Source organism: Gallinula chloropus (assembly GCF_964237585.1).
Source record: "Gallinula chloropus genome assembly, chromosome: 3".
Taxonomy (NCBI): Eukaryota; Metazoa; Chordata; class Aves; order Gruiformes; family Rallidae; genus Gallinula; species Gallinula chloropus.
Window position 1 is genome coordinate 87854614 of NC_140087.1, and position 20167 is coordinate 87874780.

The 20167-nt window shown below is 43.4% G+C and overlaps 1 protein-coding gene across 1 annotated transcript in view; it reads left to right on the top strand.

The window, feature by feature from the left end:
• Window positions 1–8050: 8050 nt before the first annotated feature.
• Window positions 8051–20167, top strand: part of ELOVL4 (ELOVL fatty acid elongase 4) — a gene marked incomplete at its 5' end in the record, with an annotated part of 28615 nt that continues 16498 nt past the window's right edge. Inside the window, one exon of the mRNA XM_084262595.1 lies at window positions 8051–8150. Within this exon, the coding sequence (XP_084118721.1) occupies window positions 8051–8150 (100 nt within the window). The remainder of the gene's footprint in view (window positions 8151–20167) is intronic.

Sequence of the window (20167 nt, forward strand, 5' to 3'; positions counted from 1 at the left end):
ATCTGTGTTAAGGTTGCTTAAGTAACCCCACCTCAGTCTTCCTCTAACGATGGCTGTATTCCACCAAACACAGGGGAAGCCTGAGAACAGACCTTGCCAGTAAAGACTAGGGCATAGAAACCTCAGCCTTTCCATCATCTTCATCAATATGCCACCTGTCACCTTGACCTTAGTCTTCCTCTTGCTGCTCTTGCTCTTACAGAAGTCTTTCTTGTAACCCTTCATGCCCTCTACCAGTTTTTACTCTAGCTAAGCTTTGGCTTTCCTAATTCAATCTCTGCACACTTGGGCATTCCTTACGTATTCCTCCTGAGCAGACCATCCCTGCTTACACCTCCTTATTCCATCTCAGCCCTGTCAGGAGATCTTTGTTCAGACGGCCTGAACATACCTGCATCATGTTCTACAGACAGAAGTGGATGCTTCTTATGCTTTGAGGAAGTTGTCTCTGAATATCACTTTTCCAGACTCCTTTGTCCTTCAAAGTCACAGCTCCTGGGAATTAGCAAACCAGGAATCTCCCTGAAGTTCAGAGATGGTATTGCTATTTGCCTCTTCTGCTTTCCATCTTCAAATTCTGTGGCTTACTAGTACACCAAACAAGCCCAGTTCTTTTCTTAAAAGAATCACCAAAGAAATTTTATTATTCAACAAATTTATTTAAAGAAATAAAGATTTTTTTCATGTTTTGACGTGTATTAATATTGATCCTCGGTGTATGTTAATATAATAATAAACATTTATTAGTGCTCTTGTAGTGCAGCATCTCTAGCCTCTCTCACATTTCCTTGGGGTCCCTTCCAGCCCATACCATTCCATGATTCTATGATTCCATTATATCCAGTTGCCACTTCCTCAATGACATTATATTTCTGTTGGTGTTTCTGCCTACAAATGACATGACAGATGTCCATAAAGACTCTACTGAAGTCCACAGAGTCCTGTTCATTTATAAAAGCCAAGGATCTGCTCCAACTATTGCTTCATAAACTCTTGAGGTAATTCAGATACAGAGCTATTATTCTGTGTCCATGACCACCTCCATTCTTACAGTTGGGGATACTTTAATAAATATAGATCCTTTTCCAGTGTCAGGCTTCCCGTGTTTTGGTTTTAAGTATCCTGCTCTATTACATAGATAAGGCCTAAAATTTTAAGACAAGCGTGAGGCAAAATAAATACTTGTGGCTTGATGCGGAACTCATAAAACATATGTGACAGATAAAATGGGCATATTTGGTGCACTTACTCATATGTAATAGCTGCCTTGTAAAAAGCACACAGTTTAGGGTGTCACCTTCCCTTCTAAGAGTCCATTCAGCTGCCATGTAGACTTGTGACTCTTACCTTGGGGCCAGGTGACTTCGTTCCCACCAGAGCTTTGCAATCCTGGTAAAATCTTCTTGAGTACTAATTGCCTCTTGCGTGAAGAACGTGTGGCTCACAGGCTGACACAAGCCCAGTGCCACAACACCCTGGAACTGCCAGTGCAAACCCCAGCAGGAAGCACAGCAGCCCTCCCTGGGGATTTCCCAGCCTACCAGAGATGGACCAGGGCTGAGTGCAGACAGGAGATTTTAGAAGACGGTTTTGAGATCCTTTATAAAGTAATGGCTGGGGGGGGGGGGGCGGGTTATGATATGAACAACTAAATATTCTTAAGTTGAATTAGCTTTTCCTGCTCGTTCTGTTCTCTTCAAAACACCGTTGTGTTAATGCACACACATCCCAAACACAGAAGGGTCCATTGAGACCCCTGCCAACTAAAAAGCATCACAACAGCCCCTGTATGACAACATACACGAAAACTCTCCGATGTTTTGTGAGAAATTTGGAATTTCACTATGCAGCATAGGAAACATTATGTTTTATATGTGTCTGTCTTGCCTACAACTACCAAGCGGATCTTCAGGTTGTTTCCACGTAGAGTCCTGAGGCTCATGCACTGTCTGAATACAGCACTGGACAGAGAAGCAAGCCATGGGTTTGTATCAGTGAGTGGACAAGGCTTAGAGGTAACATTTTTGCTCTATTCTATGCCAAAGAACTGGAACTGGCATTGCTTTTCTCTAGGCTTGATTTCCCCATACATAAAATGAAGTTAATAATATCCGCTTATCTCAGTAGAGTGTTGTGTGGCTAACTTTCTGTTTATAAAATGTATAACCCTGTGGCAAATACTTCTGTGTGATCTTCCAAGGGTTGAAGAACGCGAGGCTCTAATGAGGCCTGGCATTCAGGCTGTCCATCAAGAGCGTACAGATCTACAGAATACCCCCCTGGCAGAGTGCAAGGCGGTGTGTGCGCCAGGTCGCACCGGTTCAGAGGCCCAGGGGCTGACACAGCCTTTATATAACTCCTTTACCGCAATTTTGTCCTCTGCACATCCCACAGGTAAAGGGTATGCCCAGCGCCGTCGTTACCGCCCGTACTCGCAGGGTTACAGCCCGAGACGGTGTAATAGCAGCACCCAGCTTGCGTAATCAGCATCCCCTCCACCTAACCGCGTTGCTATAAGCGCCTTCTGCCGGGCACTATGCCCTACATTGCTAGCGCAGAAGGGAAGGTGCAAAATCATCCCTGCAAACAGCTACACGCCTTCAGGAGGGCTGACACACCCAGCGAAGTGGGTGCAGTAGCAGTGACACACACCTATGGAAAAGGCTGGATTTGGTAGTTTGCGAGGCGCTGCAGATCTGACCATACATGTTGCTGCCGTTTCAACACAGCGCCCTCAAAACATCAGCTGATAGTTTGGCATAGCCGTTCTCCAGCATGTACACATCTGAAGCCCTCATTGCAAAAGCGGGCTTGCCACACCTCACAAATGATAGATGCTGTGACAGATAGCACTGCAGATAAAAATCTCAGCTGTGTAAAAGTATGAGAAACCGTGTAAGAAAAGTATCAGTAAGGCAGAGCGAGGTAATATGCATACAGGGTTTTATCATCCTGGTGCCCGTGAAACACCCATTTTTAAAAGGAAGCTGAAACACAGGTAGAGCTCTGAACATGTACCTGCTTCTCGGTTAGGGCGAAGTCTCCCACAGAGGAATTAATTGTAAATAAAACGCTCAGAATGGGGCAGCCGGGAAGCACTGCTGGACCTACAGCTCTTCCTCTGGACCAGGACAGAACAGCAGCAGTTTAAGCTGGATGCAGCCCCACAATGCAGGCCAACACTTCCAGTCAATGTCCAGGTGCGCAGTAAACAGGGTTATGTCTACACTTTAAAACCTGTAAGCATAATGGATTTGTACCATAGCTGTATTTACTTGGGAATAAAACCTGATGTAGCTTGGGAGAAAGCCATCCACCACTTCCCTCGTCATCTTCTCAGGAACAAATTTTTGGGGAAGAAAGTTGGAGGAGAAATGTCTATATATATATAAAGAGGGAGAACAAGAGTGTGCTGTGGAAGCAAAAGTTGTATTTACTTCACTAGGAATTCTCTCTGTTGGGCCTGGCCCTTGAGCATTTAAGACAGGATAACTCTGATATTTAAGATAAAGCCACAGCAAAAATGGCTGTTGTTCAAAACATGAAGATGGTACAGACCAGAAATCAGATTCAGTGCTGATGTGGGCAGATGCAAGTGTGGTGGAACCTAGTGTGAACTTGCATCAAAGGTTAAGTTTTGGCCAAAAGCTGCACTGAGTATTAACATCTTGAGGGACTTTCTGATGCATCAATCCAATATATTTGGTTTGGGAAAAACCCTGTTTTGATGCAGTTGAATGTATAAAAGGGCAGATGGCAGCTAGCAGACGGTTTAGAAGACAAAAGAGCTGGATCTGTTTCAGATCCTGTGGAAGACTCCCTGTGCAAAAGCTCTGTAATCCCTTGTGTTCCTGAGTTACCCCACCTCAAATTATGGAGTTAACAACCTGTTACGTAATGAACAAAAAAGAATATATAGTTATGCTGAAAGACAGATTGTTGGTTTTAATGTTATTATTTTTTTTTAAATTATGTTTTTTTTAAAACAGCTTCTTCTAAGTATGTATAGTATAAAGCTGCCTTAGCCCAGCCTCTGCATTGAGGCAGATAGCAGTTGTACTCTTGCATATGTATACATTTAAGCCTGTGCTTGTTGATTCAAAGATCAGACAAGCTTTTTTTGGCACAGCCAGCAGCCTTTATAAGGCACATCAGGTAGAAAGCTTCAGTGCAAGGAGCATATAAATTTGACAGGCTGTGCAAGAAGATCCCATGCTCTGCAAAATAATGTGCTAATTTATTTCAACATTTTCCCTCTTAAAACACTGATGGAGTCAAATGAAAAAAATATGAAAGTTTAATAGTAGTAATCAAAACAGATTTCTAAACTTAAGGTCTTTTGAGCAGTTTAGATTTGGTCATGCTTAATGTATATAATTATTTGTATGCCACCTTTATTGGTTGTCCCTTATCACATGGTGTAACATTTAGATCTCCTGTGAAACGCATTGATTCAAGCACTTTCATGGTTTGCCACCAGGAAAGCTCCTGGTTGTTGTGATTCTCTTTGCAAAGATCTTTCACTGCTGTTTTTGTCTTTTGGTGAGTGGCCTGGAGGGATCATGTGGCAACATACAAAACTCTGACTGCTTTCTTCCTACTACACTTCATAAATACTATCCAATATATCTCTATTTCACTTTCCTTTTACAACAATCTCATTGCTAACTTGAAGCAAAACCTGAGCAGGAATACTTTCAGTTAGCACTGAAGCATCTACTCATTCATCAAACCTTAGGGTAGAATAGTCTTCAATGAAAGTCATTAATAAATGCTTTTTCACATGCATTACTAAATGCACTGATCACCTGGACTTCATAACATTTCTACTACTACTTACTTGTGTTGTGAAGAAGCAGAAAACAGCTTGAAATGGTTCTGAAATGAGATATCTCATTGCTTTTTTTTAACAAAAATTTTGGAAGGAATAGAGTTTGTATCTCAAATGGGAACTGGGAGGAAACCTTCCTTGGGGAAGGCTGTCCCACAGCTTCCTGTGACCTACTGCACTTTTCCTGAAGCACACAGCCGTGCCTGCTGCCAACACAGGCACCCTGGAATGCTGGACAAATGGCCAGAGTACAGCTGAGAATTTGCCTGCTCCTCTGGAGTCAGCTGCCACAGGGCTGCCTGTTCCAAGCAGAACTTTGCCCATCTGAGCTGTCCAGGTTCTAGGAAGGTGTAGATTACCACATAGAAGATGACAACGCTGGCTAATTAATGATATTTAAAAAAAATATCTTTTCCTGACTACCATGGTGCAGATTTCCTTGGAGGCTGTTTGGACAGTCTGCCCTTGGGTGCTTTCCTCCTCCTGCTCTCCCTAAGTGCAAAGGCATGGATCTCAGCTTTCTCAGAACCAGCACATCCTGCTGGGTGCCCAAATGTAGGAAGTCAGCTGGGATGTTTCTGGAAGCCCTCAGACACAGACCTAATTTTAAAAGCATATCTGGGTATTTGTAGGCTGAAAGTTAATAAGAGTAGTTCCTCATAAACATAGTAACATTTTTTTAAAGCCTATGTCAAAGCACAGAAGTTGTTACTCTGTTTATGTTGTTCGTCTTCTCCCTGTTCTCCAAGCTCTGCAGCCCTGTTGCGGCTCTTCTCAAGCCTTAATTGCTCTGTACCATTATCTGTGTATAATCATATTGCCAATATAAAGGAATTAATTGTAATCAAGAAAAGTTATCTAATCTGAAATAGATGAAACAGTGAACTAGATTGTATAAATATTTTATAAACAGTAATTATTGGTGTCAAATGTGCAAAAAAAAACCTGCAGAAAAAATAAACATTTTAATAAAGTAAGCATATCTAGACTATAATAGAATTATTATTATGAATATGTATTAATATTGCTAGTATGTCTGGTTCCTTTTAGTTCTTTGGTACACTGTTTATCTTTACTCCATGTATTGGTGTCACTCCACAGTGCACATCTTGCTCGACATCAGGGATGGCAGAGAAGTGTGGTCCTTTGCCATTTTGATTCATTCAGTAGCCCATTCTGTTTCAAATATGTGGCCAAGGCAAACGGCCATACACTAGTCTGAGGATTATGACTCATTCTTCTTGGTTCCTCTTGATTTAAATGATAGTGTTAAAAAAAAGTTCCGAAGCCATGCATTAGACAATGCCAACCAAGCATCCAGTTTCTAACTGCCCAAAAATATGTGTCAGTGGTTTCACCTGAAGGAGGCTCAGGAACCACAGCTAACGCCACGCTGCCTGCAAGCAACTTGGGAAGCAGGTTGATGTTCACCTTTCCCTACCCTGTGACAGATCCATTTCAGAGCTCTCACCAGACCTCCTGCCATGAATAGTGCCATCAAAATAAAAAGTAATTCAAATTGGTGCAATTCATGGAGAGTTTTCATTTACTCTTGTCACATCAGGGAAGTAACAGCTGTCCATATAACAGCATACAGTAACCGTGCTTCGGCTCCGACTTTCAGGCAACACTGGGGTAAGTTGGACTTCCCTGTCCATCCAGGCCTCCAGGGATTGACACAGATCCTCTTCCATTTCCCAGGTGATCCCTGCTCCCAAATGTCTGCTGGTTTCCAAGCTCCAGGTGCAGCGGCTCTGCTGGCAGTGGAGTCAGTAGTGATGGCCAGTGTGCCTTGCCGATCCACAGGGCTGGGATCACAGCAGCCACGGCGGTCCAGGAGTTGCGTGGAGGGTGACTCACTCAGGAGTTCGAGGAGCGCTCACCAAGACCAAGTGACAGTGAGTGACACAGGTGCTGCCGCACTGGGGGAGGGAGAGGTAGGCACCGTCTGATACCATCTGAACTGCGTCTGCCAGGAGGGAAACTCGCAACTCAGGTGGAGCTGCTCCCCTCCTGTCCTTCAGCAGGGAAACTGATCCTGAGGGTGTCATGCAGCCATCCACACGATGCCGATCGTGGGAGAGGGAGGGCGAGAGACAAGCTGGCAGGAGGAGATAAGAGGCAATGGGTGTGAAGAGCAGCTGGTGCACCCACATCAGGCAGAGGGTGCAGAATGGATGAAGCAGGACTGCACCCGCGGCCCTGCAGGCCTGTGCCATGGAGGCTCCTTCTCCTCCAGCCCCACCCCTGCAGCGCTATGGGTGGGAGAACCTGTCTGTGCCATGAAGGGAGCCTACAGGCTGTGGTCCAGGAGATGGAGGGGGAGAGTGTGCAAAAGGCACCTCGGTGGTACCTGGGCAGGTTCCTGATCGGGGAAACGCCGCCAACCACCGCCAGTGGGGCAGTGAGACATGGGGATCCCGCTGGGATTGCGGGCTTAATCAATCAGTGCCGGGAGGGGAGGGGATTTTAGCTGAGGCGCCTCAGGGCCGCCGGCTGAAGAGCCGACACCTCGCTGCTTCAAGCGAGCGCTCCTCGTGCGGCTGCCGCGGCCCGTCCGGCAAGGGGGTCGGCGGGGGGAGGAGGCGAAGAAGCAGCATCCAAACTTCTAAAAAAAGGGAAGAAAAGTCATAAAAGCGCACTGAAATGTTTATTCCCCCTATTATTTAACGGGTATAAAAAGACCTTTGGGGGGGGGGGGGGGGGGAAGGCAAATTAAGATAATGAACACCGCGTCTCCATCCCCGGGCGCCCGCTGAGGCGGGGCCGAGGGAGCGCCGGGGGTCGCCGGGCCGCCCCGCACCTGCTGCCGCCGCGCTGCCCTCAGCGCGCCTGCGCGGCCGGGCCGGACCGCACCGCACCGCCGCGCAGCCCCGGGCGGCCGCCGGCGGGCAGCGAGCCGGCGGTCACGTGACGCCGAGGGTACCGCACCGTGCGCTGCGGACGGGGCCGCCGCGCCGGGACCGCCGCGCCGTCCGTTCGTTCGTCCGTCCGCCCTCCTCCGCCCGCCTCCGCCTCCTCGCCCTCCTCCCTGCCCGCGGGGCACGGGAGCCGGTGACGGGAGCGAGGCGGAGTCTGGAGGGAAGATACCGAGAGATAGAGATTTAAATCACTTCCCCGGCTGTAGAAGGGCAGCAGCAGCAGCAGCCCGGGCGCAGAGGCACGGACGCACGCGCCGAGAGAGGTCTGCCGGCTCCGCCGCTGCTGCTGCTGCTCACCATGGGTGCCGCCGCCGCCGAGCCCCCCCGCGCCATGGGCCTGGTGTCCAGCGTGGTGAACGACACCCTCGAGTTCTACCGCTGGACCTGGAGCATCCGAGGTAACGCGCCGGAGCGGCCCCAGCCGGCATCGCCGGCCCCACCGTCGCCGGTGCCCGGCGACCCGCGCCCGCTGTCACCGAGGCGCAGCGGTTCAAAATGGCTCCGCGTCTCCCGGGAAACGCGGCGCGCGCCGAGGGGGCTGAGGCGGCGGGCGGGCCGGGGCCTGAGACCGCGGCGGGGGGCCAGGCCCCTTCGCGCCGCCGTTCTCCACCTCGTCCTTCTGGGCGCGCTTGGGTGCTTTGTTTGTTTATCGCTCCTAATCCCGCGTAACGGCCCGGGGTGCGCGGGGCATCTCTCCGTAGCAAGGTGAGGGTGTCCGTGTCCGTCCGTCCGTCCCCCCCCCCGCGGGACGGACGTAGCAAAATCCGCTTCCCGGAGCCGCCGTTGCTCTGGTTCCCTCTCACGGCGGCGTGCCTTGGGGGCGGTCATACGGGAAGCTATTGTCGGAGGTAAGCGAGGCCCTCCGGTAATTCGTGGCGGAGCTCGGGCGGCCTTCGGCTTCAGCGGCAGGTGGGAGCCCCGTGACAGCATCGCCTCGAGTTCAGCAGGCTGGATGAGGAGACGAGCGGTGCCGGCCGTGCAGCAGCCTTCCGTGTGGCGCGAAGCGCCTCTGGGTTTGGGTCCTGCCGTTTTCTCTTTTCGGTATGCCCCGGTTTTGTGTTGGCATCCCGCAACCGCCATGAGGAAGATGCCAGAGGAAGAGAAAACATCCTGGAGTACAGAGCAATGTGAAGAAGCGGCTTTTGGTGCTGTGCCAGCAAATGAGATGGCAACTTGCTGCAAGGGGCCGGTAGCTCTGGAAGTGTTGGTCAGCGTGACCAGTGAAATGAAATGAGTGGGGTAGAGCTGTGGCTTTCCGAGCTTGCTGGTGTGAGTAGCCTCGGGCAGTTGGCAGAAGAACCGCTTCTCTGGATGGCTTCTTCCTTATTTTATTTTGGGGCTTTTTTTAGTTGTCCATGCAGTGATGAGGCCTAGGCTGATTTAAATCTAGAAATACATGGAGCAAACCTCTGGCGTGACTGCAGCGGTGGATGTATTTGGTGGCAGTGTGATATGTGAGAATGCGGGGCCTTCGTTACAGATGGGAAGCTCACCGCATCAGCACTCTTTTCTTTTCCGCCCCCCTCCTTCCTGCCATCTGTCAGATAATAAATCAATATGTTATAGATGGAGGGACCTCACTTTTTTTTTCTTTTTTTTTTCTATACAATTTGCCTTCCCAGCCTATCTTCTGATTTTTGCCGTATTTTAAAACTTAAGCCTGCATGCGTGTTCTTTTTTCTTCTGTGTTTAAAACCTGCCAGAATATGAGATCAAATAAAATGCTTGCAGCGGCACTGCATTGTAATCTACCAGCGTTTGCTCTCTTTCTCTGCCTCTTGCAACATACAATTGTTTGTAGACTGCCAGGTAATGCATGAAAGAGATGGTCTTCTAGCCAATCAATAGCGTTTTCAGGTGGATATAAAAATAGGTGTGGACACAGAGTTGATATGCTTATGGGTTACTTGATTTGTTTGGAAAAAGACTACAGGTTCCGATGTATTTCCCAAACCTCAAATGTTATTTATAGACCATGTTTGTTGTAAGCAAGAATAATTGGATGGGGGGAAAAAGGGATGAAAAGGTAAGTTTATTTAAGGAATGTAAAAATAAGTAACTTACACGAGTACTACAGTACTATACTACTACTATGCAGAGCAAACTTTTATTTCTTCCCCTCCTTTGGAGGATGTCAAGCGGTAGAAGGATGACACTGTGATGGCATCTTCTATGAATTTACTGATGCAAAATTATATTTACTTTTCCTAAGTTCAGTAGCGTTGCTGCTAACACAGGATTCCACTGTAACGAAGAATTGGTTGCATTTTGCATAAAAGGTGGAGAGTTGTTCAGGTTCTGGATTTCAGCAGGTCTTTGCAAGGATAGTGTTGGACAGAGCTTAAGTCACATCAAAACCACGTTACTGTTCTTGTTTATACCCAGCAGCATGGAGAAGAAAGTCGTCTGTAGTTTTCAGAGTCACATATGGATATGTGAACCATAGTATCACACAATGTAGTTAGTTACAGGGTAACTGGATAAGAAAGCATCAATTATGAGCAATGCTGTGTTGCTATTTAATGAAATCATAACTTAGTGCCCTAAGCTTGACATTTAAATACCTGCTCAGTTTGCTGCCTTTTTGCATGTGTCTTCATTCTGAGAAAAAAAAAAATTGCCTCAATTTGCCATTTCTGAGTGAATATACGTTAAAATCATAAATTCGGCACTGTTATGTGATTTCATGCAATTCACCTTTGTGTCAAGAACTATGGCAATGATGTTGCTCAACAGAAAACTCAAATTATGGCATGCAAGACCATTGCCTAACGTTCAATATCATTAAATAAAAAACTATACCACGCAGCAAAGTTGCTCAACAAATGATGCCATGCAATAGCATTACACAATAAATCACACTGAAACACCACTACACAGCAAAATTACACAATAAAATGTGAAGAAATTTTATTCCCACTACTACTCCTACACAAAAACTTCTCATTCACATAAAACCAAATTTACTGATTCTCTCCGGTTCTCCCTTCTGTTTTTTCATTGGACACCCAGGCCTTTCTTTAGCCCTGTTCTCAGTGTTCATCAGGATTGTTGTGCCACCAGGTGTTTTCTAATGCTGCCCTGGACTCCTGTGATGAGACTTGTGTAGAACTGTGCCAGAACGTCCCACTGAGTCTTGTGCTGCTTTATTTTTGTGATGCAAAGATTTGGCCTTTTTCCTTCCCTGCTTTGTGCTATTTAAAAAGCAACCAACCTTTTCTGAGACCAAAATGGACCCCAAAAGACCAAGTTCATGATGAACCTAACTGGATTTCTTTTTAATATCCTTTTTTTTTTTTAAGTATGCTGTCTAAAGCTGTTTTGTTTTGTTTGTTTGGGGTTTTTTAATCTTGCAGTTGCAGTATTCTATGACTCTTTCCCAATGTATTTCAGTACATTTTCTGCTTCAGCTTAATGTTTTTGCTCACTAATTCGTTGAAAAACTATTTTTTCCTTGTCCTTCCTTGATTGTGTGGGATTTTTTCACCCCTTTCACAAAAGCCTAAAATGTCTTGTAACTGTACATTCACGTGAAGAGGCTGGAGGACATAATGTAGGAAGCCGTACACTTCGATGAGAGGTGTGAAGGACAGAAACGTGATCTTACTGGTCATCAGGAGAAAAAAAGGTGGTCGGTGGAAAAGTCACTATCAGGAAAGATGATCTAGGAATTCCGTGCCATGATTTCTGTCAGGGCATGGGACAGGTAACACGTAACAGGTAGGGCAGGGCTTCCTTTTTTTTTTTTTCTCTCAGCTCAGGTAGCTGGTTGGGGTTGAATCTGCCAGGAAGGATTAAAGGGTATGATTAGATGACCGAGCGAGTGACTTAAAGGGAGGTTCCAGGATGAGTCCAGGGGAACTATTAAGATGAATAACTCAGGACACAATCCAGGAAAAAAGATGTGGAAATCTCAAAACATTGGTGAAGAGACCATTGGCAGTTGAGGAGAGGGAGTAGGAGACTGTGCCTCAAAAAGTAGACTTGTGAAATCCTGTATCAAAAAGGATTGTTTTAGAGGAGCTAATTAGTTTGAATATATTGAACTAAAGAACAGAAGGATTTGCTGACTTTGGGTGAGAACGATTGTTCTTGGAGCTCAAAGTTAAAAGGAGGCAGGGCCATCCCAGGCCATGTGGGATTGCTTTGGAACAGCAACTATTTACAGCTGTTGCAGTTAATAAGATTATGGACTTTTTCCATTGGGAGGAAAGGAGAGAGAAGAAAGATGCAAACTTTCACTGCAGTGGTGGGATAGTCCTCTAAGCAGCATCTTTTCCAGGAGCTATATTAATTGCAGCTTTTATCAATTTGGTCAGAAGTATAAGGATGGCAGTGAGAACGAGAAACACTGGAAACTTACAGCTTCTTGCCTTGAAAATGAACCCGTGGAGCAGGTTCCATGGGACCTCAAATGCCATAAAAATCTTTTGCCAGTAAGATCTTGGGACTAAGTTAAGAAAGTTTGGGAAGTTAAGGTTCAGCTTCTTTTTCATTCCAGGGAACAGAATTGGAAGAAAAATAATTTCTTCTTCTTTCCTTGTTCTTTTCACCATGCAGAAAACAAGTGTGGCCAAAGGATCCTGAATTTTTATGCTTGAGGAGAAGGTTCACTAGAGCTGTTAGCTGAACAGTCTGAGTGTAGGTCATACCTTGTGGTATTTGAGAATTTGTGCTAAAGCTGGAGGCAAGTAGAATTCCCGTGAAAGTTCTTTAGAGGGTGATGATGAGGAGGTAGAACGAAGGGCAAGATGTTTCACAGAAAGAGCAGAATGTGTTCCTAAGCTTTCAGAGAACTGGCTGAGCATCAGACTTCGTGATTTGGCATGATACTTATTTTACAGATAAAACTTTCTTCTCAAGGGAACAGTTTTTTTGATCTGTGACCATGACTGGGTAAAACACAAGGTCTAGATGGGAGGAGACACATCAGAAACTGGAGAAGCTGGTGTAATTTGGTTTGGCGGTCTTGTGACAGAAATACAAAAACCTGTGGCAGAAGCAGCACCTGAAGAAATTTGTTATGAAGTAAAGAATGTTAAAGGCTAGGTTATGTGAGTCTACTGTCAACCAAACTGAGTAATAGGCACATCCAAGTTTCCTTGATCTGTTTAATTTGTTTCATCATACTTAGCTGCCTGACAGCAGAGGGAGGGACTTCAGTGGAGAAAAAAAAGCTGTTTAGTGTTGAAGACAATTTGCTGGGTGTTTGAGGGAAATTCCACCCACATTTCATCACCAGGAGACTTTACCAGATTGTGGAACTTGAGACATAGATAATCAGAACAAAACATACCAAGCACCCTTGGAAATGGAAATGCCATTCAGTAAGAGTACATTACTGCAGTGGAAATGTTTGTGTAGAGATTTTGCATCACCCAACTTCAAGAACTTGAGCCTGGGGGAGTGCCCTGAAGCAAAGCTAAGACTGTGGTAGAAGAGCTGAGTTGTGAGTGGAAGACTTTTCTCTCCTAAAATGGAGGAGTTGTAGGTGGTCTCTTACAACTGTCAGCTCCAGCAAAGAGATGAAACAGAAAAGCCTTCAGAGAGCACCAGCAAGTATGCCATAGGAACACCTGTTTGAACTTCCATCAGCATGTTCCAGAAGCCAAAGGAAATGTATGGACAAAATGGGAAGACCATAACTGTACTTCTGAAAATTGCCTCAGAAACTTCAGAGGAAATAAGATGTTATGTAAAAATGTTGGGAAACTACTTTATACAGAATTTAACCAAAATGATATGACCTTAGTACCTGCTGCAGAAGGCCAAATGACTAGAAATTTAAAGTTGCAGCACGTTGTAAATTTACTGTTGGGGAGTTCTCAGCAAATCATGTGTCTCAGTGAAGGCTGCATGCCATGAGTGAGGTGCAAACTGGCATGTGGTCCTGGAACTACATGGAGCGATGAGAGATGAAGAATTCTTGAGCAGCTGAAATGTCTATGGCACAAAGCAGCTGCCACAGAAGTGCTCATCCTGGGTACTGCACTGATTGTGTAAATTGGCTGAGCATAGTGGTTGAACTGTGATGTTCGTAGGTAGCTGTCTCTGGTTGGAGAAACTTCACTTAGGCATTGCTAGTCATTCTGTATTTATGCTGTGCTTGGGGTGAAGAGGTATGTAGTAGGGCTGTGAAAGACCAGAAGAGGTTGTATTCAGGGCAGTTATACTATACTATCCTGTATAACTGGGGAAAAATTGTCAAAGGCTGTACAAGGACAACCAGTAGAGGAAGGTGTAGGAAATAGAGGATGTAGTTCCTTTTAAGGTCTTGTAGGTCAGGAGCTTCCTGAGGAGCAGATGAGGCAAGACTCAAGTTTTCCTTCTGCTAGTCCAGACAGGTTGCTGGAGTTACTCGATCCGGGTAGAAAGGATTAAGTGAGTACTTAGATGAATGCTGAATGAATGAGAAGGCTCCAAGTGGATATGGAGAGACCTTTGTGGGGAAGAATTTGCTAGGATGCAAGATTGCAGGGAGGGGAGGAAGGCTGTGGTGTGTACTGAAGTTTTGAGGTAAGGCGAATGTGGCTAAACAATAAGGGCTTGAAAATTGAAAAACTGGGGCTACCTGACAGTTCATTTAGCTAAAAATAATTGTCCATAAAAACAATGAAATCTTGGGCTTTTAAAGAGTGTTGGTATGAGTGGAGTGTGCCTGGAGCACAGAAGTATGGACAGTGTGCTTTTAAGGGCAGATCCGATCCATGAGATAGGACTCTGATTAGTAAACTCGTATGTGTCAGGGCTTTGCTTTCCTAGGCTGCATTTGAAAACAAAGTTGAAAACAGTGCTGCAATTGCATTTCATAAGGAACTCCTGTGTGTAGGACTGACTGACATCTCCTTTAGGAAGATGTAGAGAGGAGATACGTAGTTTCTGGATCTTGTTAAGGTGGCAAGTGGGTCTAACTATGATCAGTTTTGTCAAGACTGTAGTGCTCCTGAGCATATGGACTTCAAGTTCTTATGAAAATTTAAGCACATAAAAGAAGGCAGCTCTGAAATTCAGGCTTGCTGAGACTTAAGTGACAGATGTGTGGGAATTTCAGGACTGCACCCTGGATTGTATAGGTAAAACAATGAGTAGCTTCAAGGCAAGCCTAGGGATGAATTGAGTTAATACAAAACATGTTGCACCTCCCAATGTGTGTGCTTGGATCTCAAGATAAACATGAGCTAGTTTACCTTTCTCTCATGGAAGGTGAGAGGAAATAAGCTACCTCTGTTTGGCTTGCATTTGATGCAAGGTAATAGCATGCCTGTGAGCATTAGCAGCTCTTGGTTGTCAGATTAACTCACATGCCTGCAACTCAACTCCTTTCTTTATATACCTGAATAATTTCAGTGGTTTGATACTCTTCCCCAAAGAGTTCTCTCTCTTTCTGTGGCATTGTCTCTGCAGATACCATGGGATTCTTCCCTAATTTCACTCCATCCATCCACCTCCCACATGTACTTCTTTGTTTCAGCATAATTGTGGACTCTTGACTATTTGAATTGTTTCCATTTTTTCCAATTGCTCTTATTTCTTTTTCACAATATCTCAAAAGTAGCTTCTTCCAGCTCTTGTATATGTTATGCTTCAGTTTGCTTAACCGTGGTGGTGTTCTATTTTTTTTCCTTTTTTATCAGCTTATAGATATCCTCTCCTTGTTTCCCTTCTTGTAGTTACAAACAGTCTCTGATATTTGCTTACTGCTTTCTAAATGCTCACAGTGTTGCTGGGATAAGGGAATTTACAACCCTTGTCTCTCATTTTTTTTCTGTTAAGCCATTAAATCTTACCTCTCCAGAAAAATTTTGCGTGCTTCTATTCCTAGAGCATCAGTGTAACTCTTTTTAATGGTTTAAGATACTCCAAAGGGGAAAAAAAAATACAGGTAATAAATTGAGTAGCTGATCTGTAAATAGGAGACCTCATAACCCATCATTTCTGAGTTTGGGCTTAATTTGGGGGCCATATGTTACCAGGAAAGGTAACGCTACTGTAGGAGCAAAGAATGTCAGTTGTAGCAGTCATTCAGGTATGATACTATCTAGCAGCCAAGGAGATGATCTCGCTACTGTATACTTAGTGAAAGATTCAGACAATGAGTGTTCTGGTCATCTTTGAGTATAAGAACATTTTCTCATTCAGTTTGTGTTTTGAAAATGAACACTTCAAAATTAGCCTCTTTCTTCTTGTTGGGTTGTTCCCCAACAACATAAGCTGTCATTTTTTTTCTGATGTTAAAGGCTCCCTGAGGAAGTAAGTTGTAACCATACTGCAGTGTTATTTTTCTCTGGGGGCTTTGAATGATGCACTTGTGTTAGGGTAACAGAAGACAGAAGAAGTTAGTGCCTCACAACACTAACCTTTGTTCAGAAACAACTGAGATAAGAGCTAGCACGTTTCAATAACTCCTTTTGTAGTTTTTACTGAAAACAGAATTCCCACCTCATTCATCCTTCTATAAAACCAAATTCATGCGCAGCATCTTCATACTGAAAATATGAGGAAACAGAAAAAACAGGTAATTTATCAAGGAGAAATGTCCAGCTTCCAGTAAACAGTCTCTGGTAGCTTTCTGGTATTATTTTTAGGTAGATTTCACTTGGTATTGCTGGTTTTCATTCATGTTCAGCCACTGCAACTAGGAGTCTCTAAATGTTCACATGCAATCCCAAATCATTTTGTGTCACAAGAACAGCAATATTTGCTGCATGATTAAGCATCAGTATCCTCCTGCTGTGTCTGCACTTTAGCAAGACACACATCAGTGCTGAACTTACTGTCCGGTGTATGCTGAGTATGTAACATGTCTCTTTACAATAGAGAAGGCCTTGCAGAGTTAGTATTGAACTGTTATTGACAATCCTTCACGTTTTTCCAGGATGTCAGCTTTTAACTGAGGGAATCTAATAATAAAAAAAAAAATCTGTCTGTGGAGAAGATTTATTGTGTTATCATCTGTTTTGGCATTATAACCCCCTGGATCATACTAGGTGGGCCAATGGTCTGACCTGTTATTGCAACACTGAACATGCATAAATCCTGTGTTGGCATTACTGCTTACTGATACCCCTACAGCTATTTTCATAGTACCAAAGCCCACCACTTTAGTGTGAAGTTGTGACCTCTCCAGTCTGAGCTCTCAGAAATACAATTTTGGCTAAGACCAGAGAAATTTAAATAAAAGTTTCAATAAAGAAAATGCTGTAGAAGGAAAGTTTGGTAAAGTGTGGTTTATGTAGTGCTTTTATTTCTTTAGAAATACACAGACACGGGCTGGATCGCAGACTTATGCAGCTGCTTCATACAATCACATCCCATGGGTTTGCTGAGTTTTTCATTTGGGTTTTTATCTGTTTTCTTCACCTGTTTGCTCTGTAACTTGTGACATTTAAGAAGAGGCATGCAGGTATCACTGCACTGGGAATGCATCTGGCTTTTATGATATTTGGAAAAGTAAGATTTGTCTAATAGAAGGATGCTGTGTGCCTCCAGGGCTTACTATCTTGCAAATCTTGTGTAAGCTTCAGTGAGGATTATATTTTGATCACTCTTTGAAGCTGACTGTTTGCACTGTCCTTACATATAAACATAATCAGCAGAGGAGGTAAATCAAAAATAATCTGAACAAGGCAGTCTCTTAGACCTTAAACATCCCAAGACTTCATGGTGAAGTGATATGGCTCCTGAACTTGATAATAATTCTGTTGTTATTCTTGCCTTGAAACAAGCGTGTCCTGCAGTTGCTGCGTACAGGCATGAAGACAATATGGCATTAGTGGCTGAATGATGTGAGTTCCAAGAAGACTAGAATGCTAGTTAGAACAGCTGGAATGCTAGTTAAAAGACAACTGATGTTTTAACCATAAATTTGGATTAGGTATTCCTGTTGCTTTAATGGGAGTTTATGAAATGCATATTACACAGGTGTTTATTAGCTGCAGGAGATGTTCTTCTTAGCTATGTGGTATTTTGATTTTAGGTTGCTGTATATAGCTTTGAAGAAGAGTAAACAGTCAATTAAAAAGCCGTGAAATTTAAACCAAAGCCACAGCCAGTTATAGGCAGTACCTGTTTGTCTGTGGCCTTTTTGGTTTTAGGGCAGGCACCTCTCATTTCTGAGTGCAACAGAATTTGTACAGCTTTGTCTGCAGACTTATAAAATATGCGGGGTTTGTTATTTTGTTTCTCAGACTGTATGATTTCATTTTTCATTGTGCTTGAGACTGGCTATTTTTGTTCTTGCATTTTAGCTTGATGTTTCATGGTTTGTTAAAACTGCAATGCTTTGCCATAAAATTTTGATGTCTCTTGTTTGCAGCCCAAACAAATTAGTTTGTTCTTGGCTAGATAAAGCTTGAAGATAAACAAAATGCATAACTTGGAGATTTCTGTTCATTCTCGAGGATCAAAGTAATCATGTTTTCTCTGTACTTTACTTTAAAAAAAATACTTAAATCAGGCCTTCTGTTTTGCTTTTTTCCTGCCAGGTTCCAAGAACCTTTATCCAAATAGAATTTTGTGCGTATCATCCTTAGCTCTAGTAACAGAACTCTCTTTTTATCTTGCCATTCATAGCTGCCACCGATGCTATGATGTTGCTGTGATAATACAAGAATTCTTCTGTGAGGGAAATCCCTCCTAGGACATAGTCCTTTTTTTTTTCCCTAATTCAAACATGAGTGAGACAATAGGCAATTTATTTTAGTTCACGCACTAGCTTCAATCTTCTATCATAGGATTTGTCATAAACAAACTTGATAAACTGAGATAATTGAGGATTAGAGTGCAATATGTGCAATGAATAATCAATACAAAGCAGACAAATTAAGTGCTAGAGGCCTTTGAAAGAATCACTCATTTTGAGCCATATGAACTGCTCTATTAAAATTGTAATAAATAAGTGAATGGAAAAAATTCAACTTTAGAGAAGCCACACATGTTTGGACTTAGTCCTTACAGTTTTGGCTCTGCAATGGTACTTCTCTAACAAGTTGTGCAGCCTGTGTAGCTGGTCAAGTACTGTTTTAAAGGCTGAAGTCATAGCTTTAGCTGTTGTTTCACTTCTATGTTCTGAGGTTTGAGTTGGTCAAAGACTGAGCTTTTTCGCAAACTGGTAACTGTAAATATACTTTGAACTGATTCTGTCACGTTGCTACAATTTATTTTAAAACCCTAGGCTCTAATACAGGTGGTTATTGTAGTTTACTTTCAACTGAGCCAGCCTGCAGTCGTTGGATAGCCACAACAAACCTTATATTCACTTGTAAGAATTTACAGGACTGAGCCATTATTTCTAATACAAACACAGAGAAGTGTACCATTAATTTGTTAACCGTCAAGAAAAAGAGGGAGATACTACAAAGGAATTTAATGTGAAAGCTTTATAAACATTTTAAGATGCATGAAGTTAGGTTTCTTATGTATTTTCTTAGGTCTTTTCATTTTGCATCATCCTTCAATTATACTGCTAGTGGAGCTAACAAGATGTGTGAAATTCTTATATAGTTACAACGGTGTAATTCATAGAACAACACTCCAGTTAGGTAATACTGATTTGCCTTCCCGATATTGTGGAATTAATTAATTAATAATTTCACTTGTCTAAGGAAATCTTTCTTAAACTGGAGATTGGGCTTTGGGACTGGACTTCTTGCTAAATAAACAGCGTAATCTGCAGAGATCTCTCACTGTTAAGAGCCACTTTTAAACAGTCACCACCATTTCTGCAGTGTCTTTAGAAATGTGATTGGACAGATGGATGTGCTGGATTGGCACTGTAAGTGTCTTTGCGCTGAGAATAGTATCAATAGCTATTAATAACTTCGAAAGGCGCTCCAGATAAATTAGTGAGTAGCGACCTTATAGCTAAGGAATGCGTATGTTGTTAAAGTAAAAATAAAGATTTAGGAAGTACTGACTTTTGAATCTAAAATGAATGCCTATAATTTGAAAAGTCATGTATTTTAGTTACATAATTTTTTCTCTAAACCTAATATTGAAAGCAGACATAGATACTGTGTTTTTTTCAGGATTTCTCCTGATGAACATAGGAGCAACTGTGCTATGCATTTGCTTGCTTGTTTTTAAAAATATATTTTTGTACTACTTAAGGAAAGAAAAAAAAATAGGCTCAGTAATATGCAGGAGATATAACTGTCTGAGATCCTCTCTACTGTAAAGGACATAATGAACCACATTTAACAGAAGCTTTTTCATATTAATACAGTATGTTTCACAGAAGCTTGTGATTTTTCACTCTAGATCACCATTAGTGCAGCCTTATTGAAACTGATCTTCATTTACTTTCCATGTTTCAATACAAGTTAATTATGTCATCTTTGGACATCACCAGGTGGGGTATTCAGTCTTTTTCACTGGTCCTGCTCGTGTTCTTGCTTTGAAGGAAGAAATCAGAGGG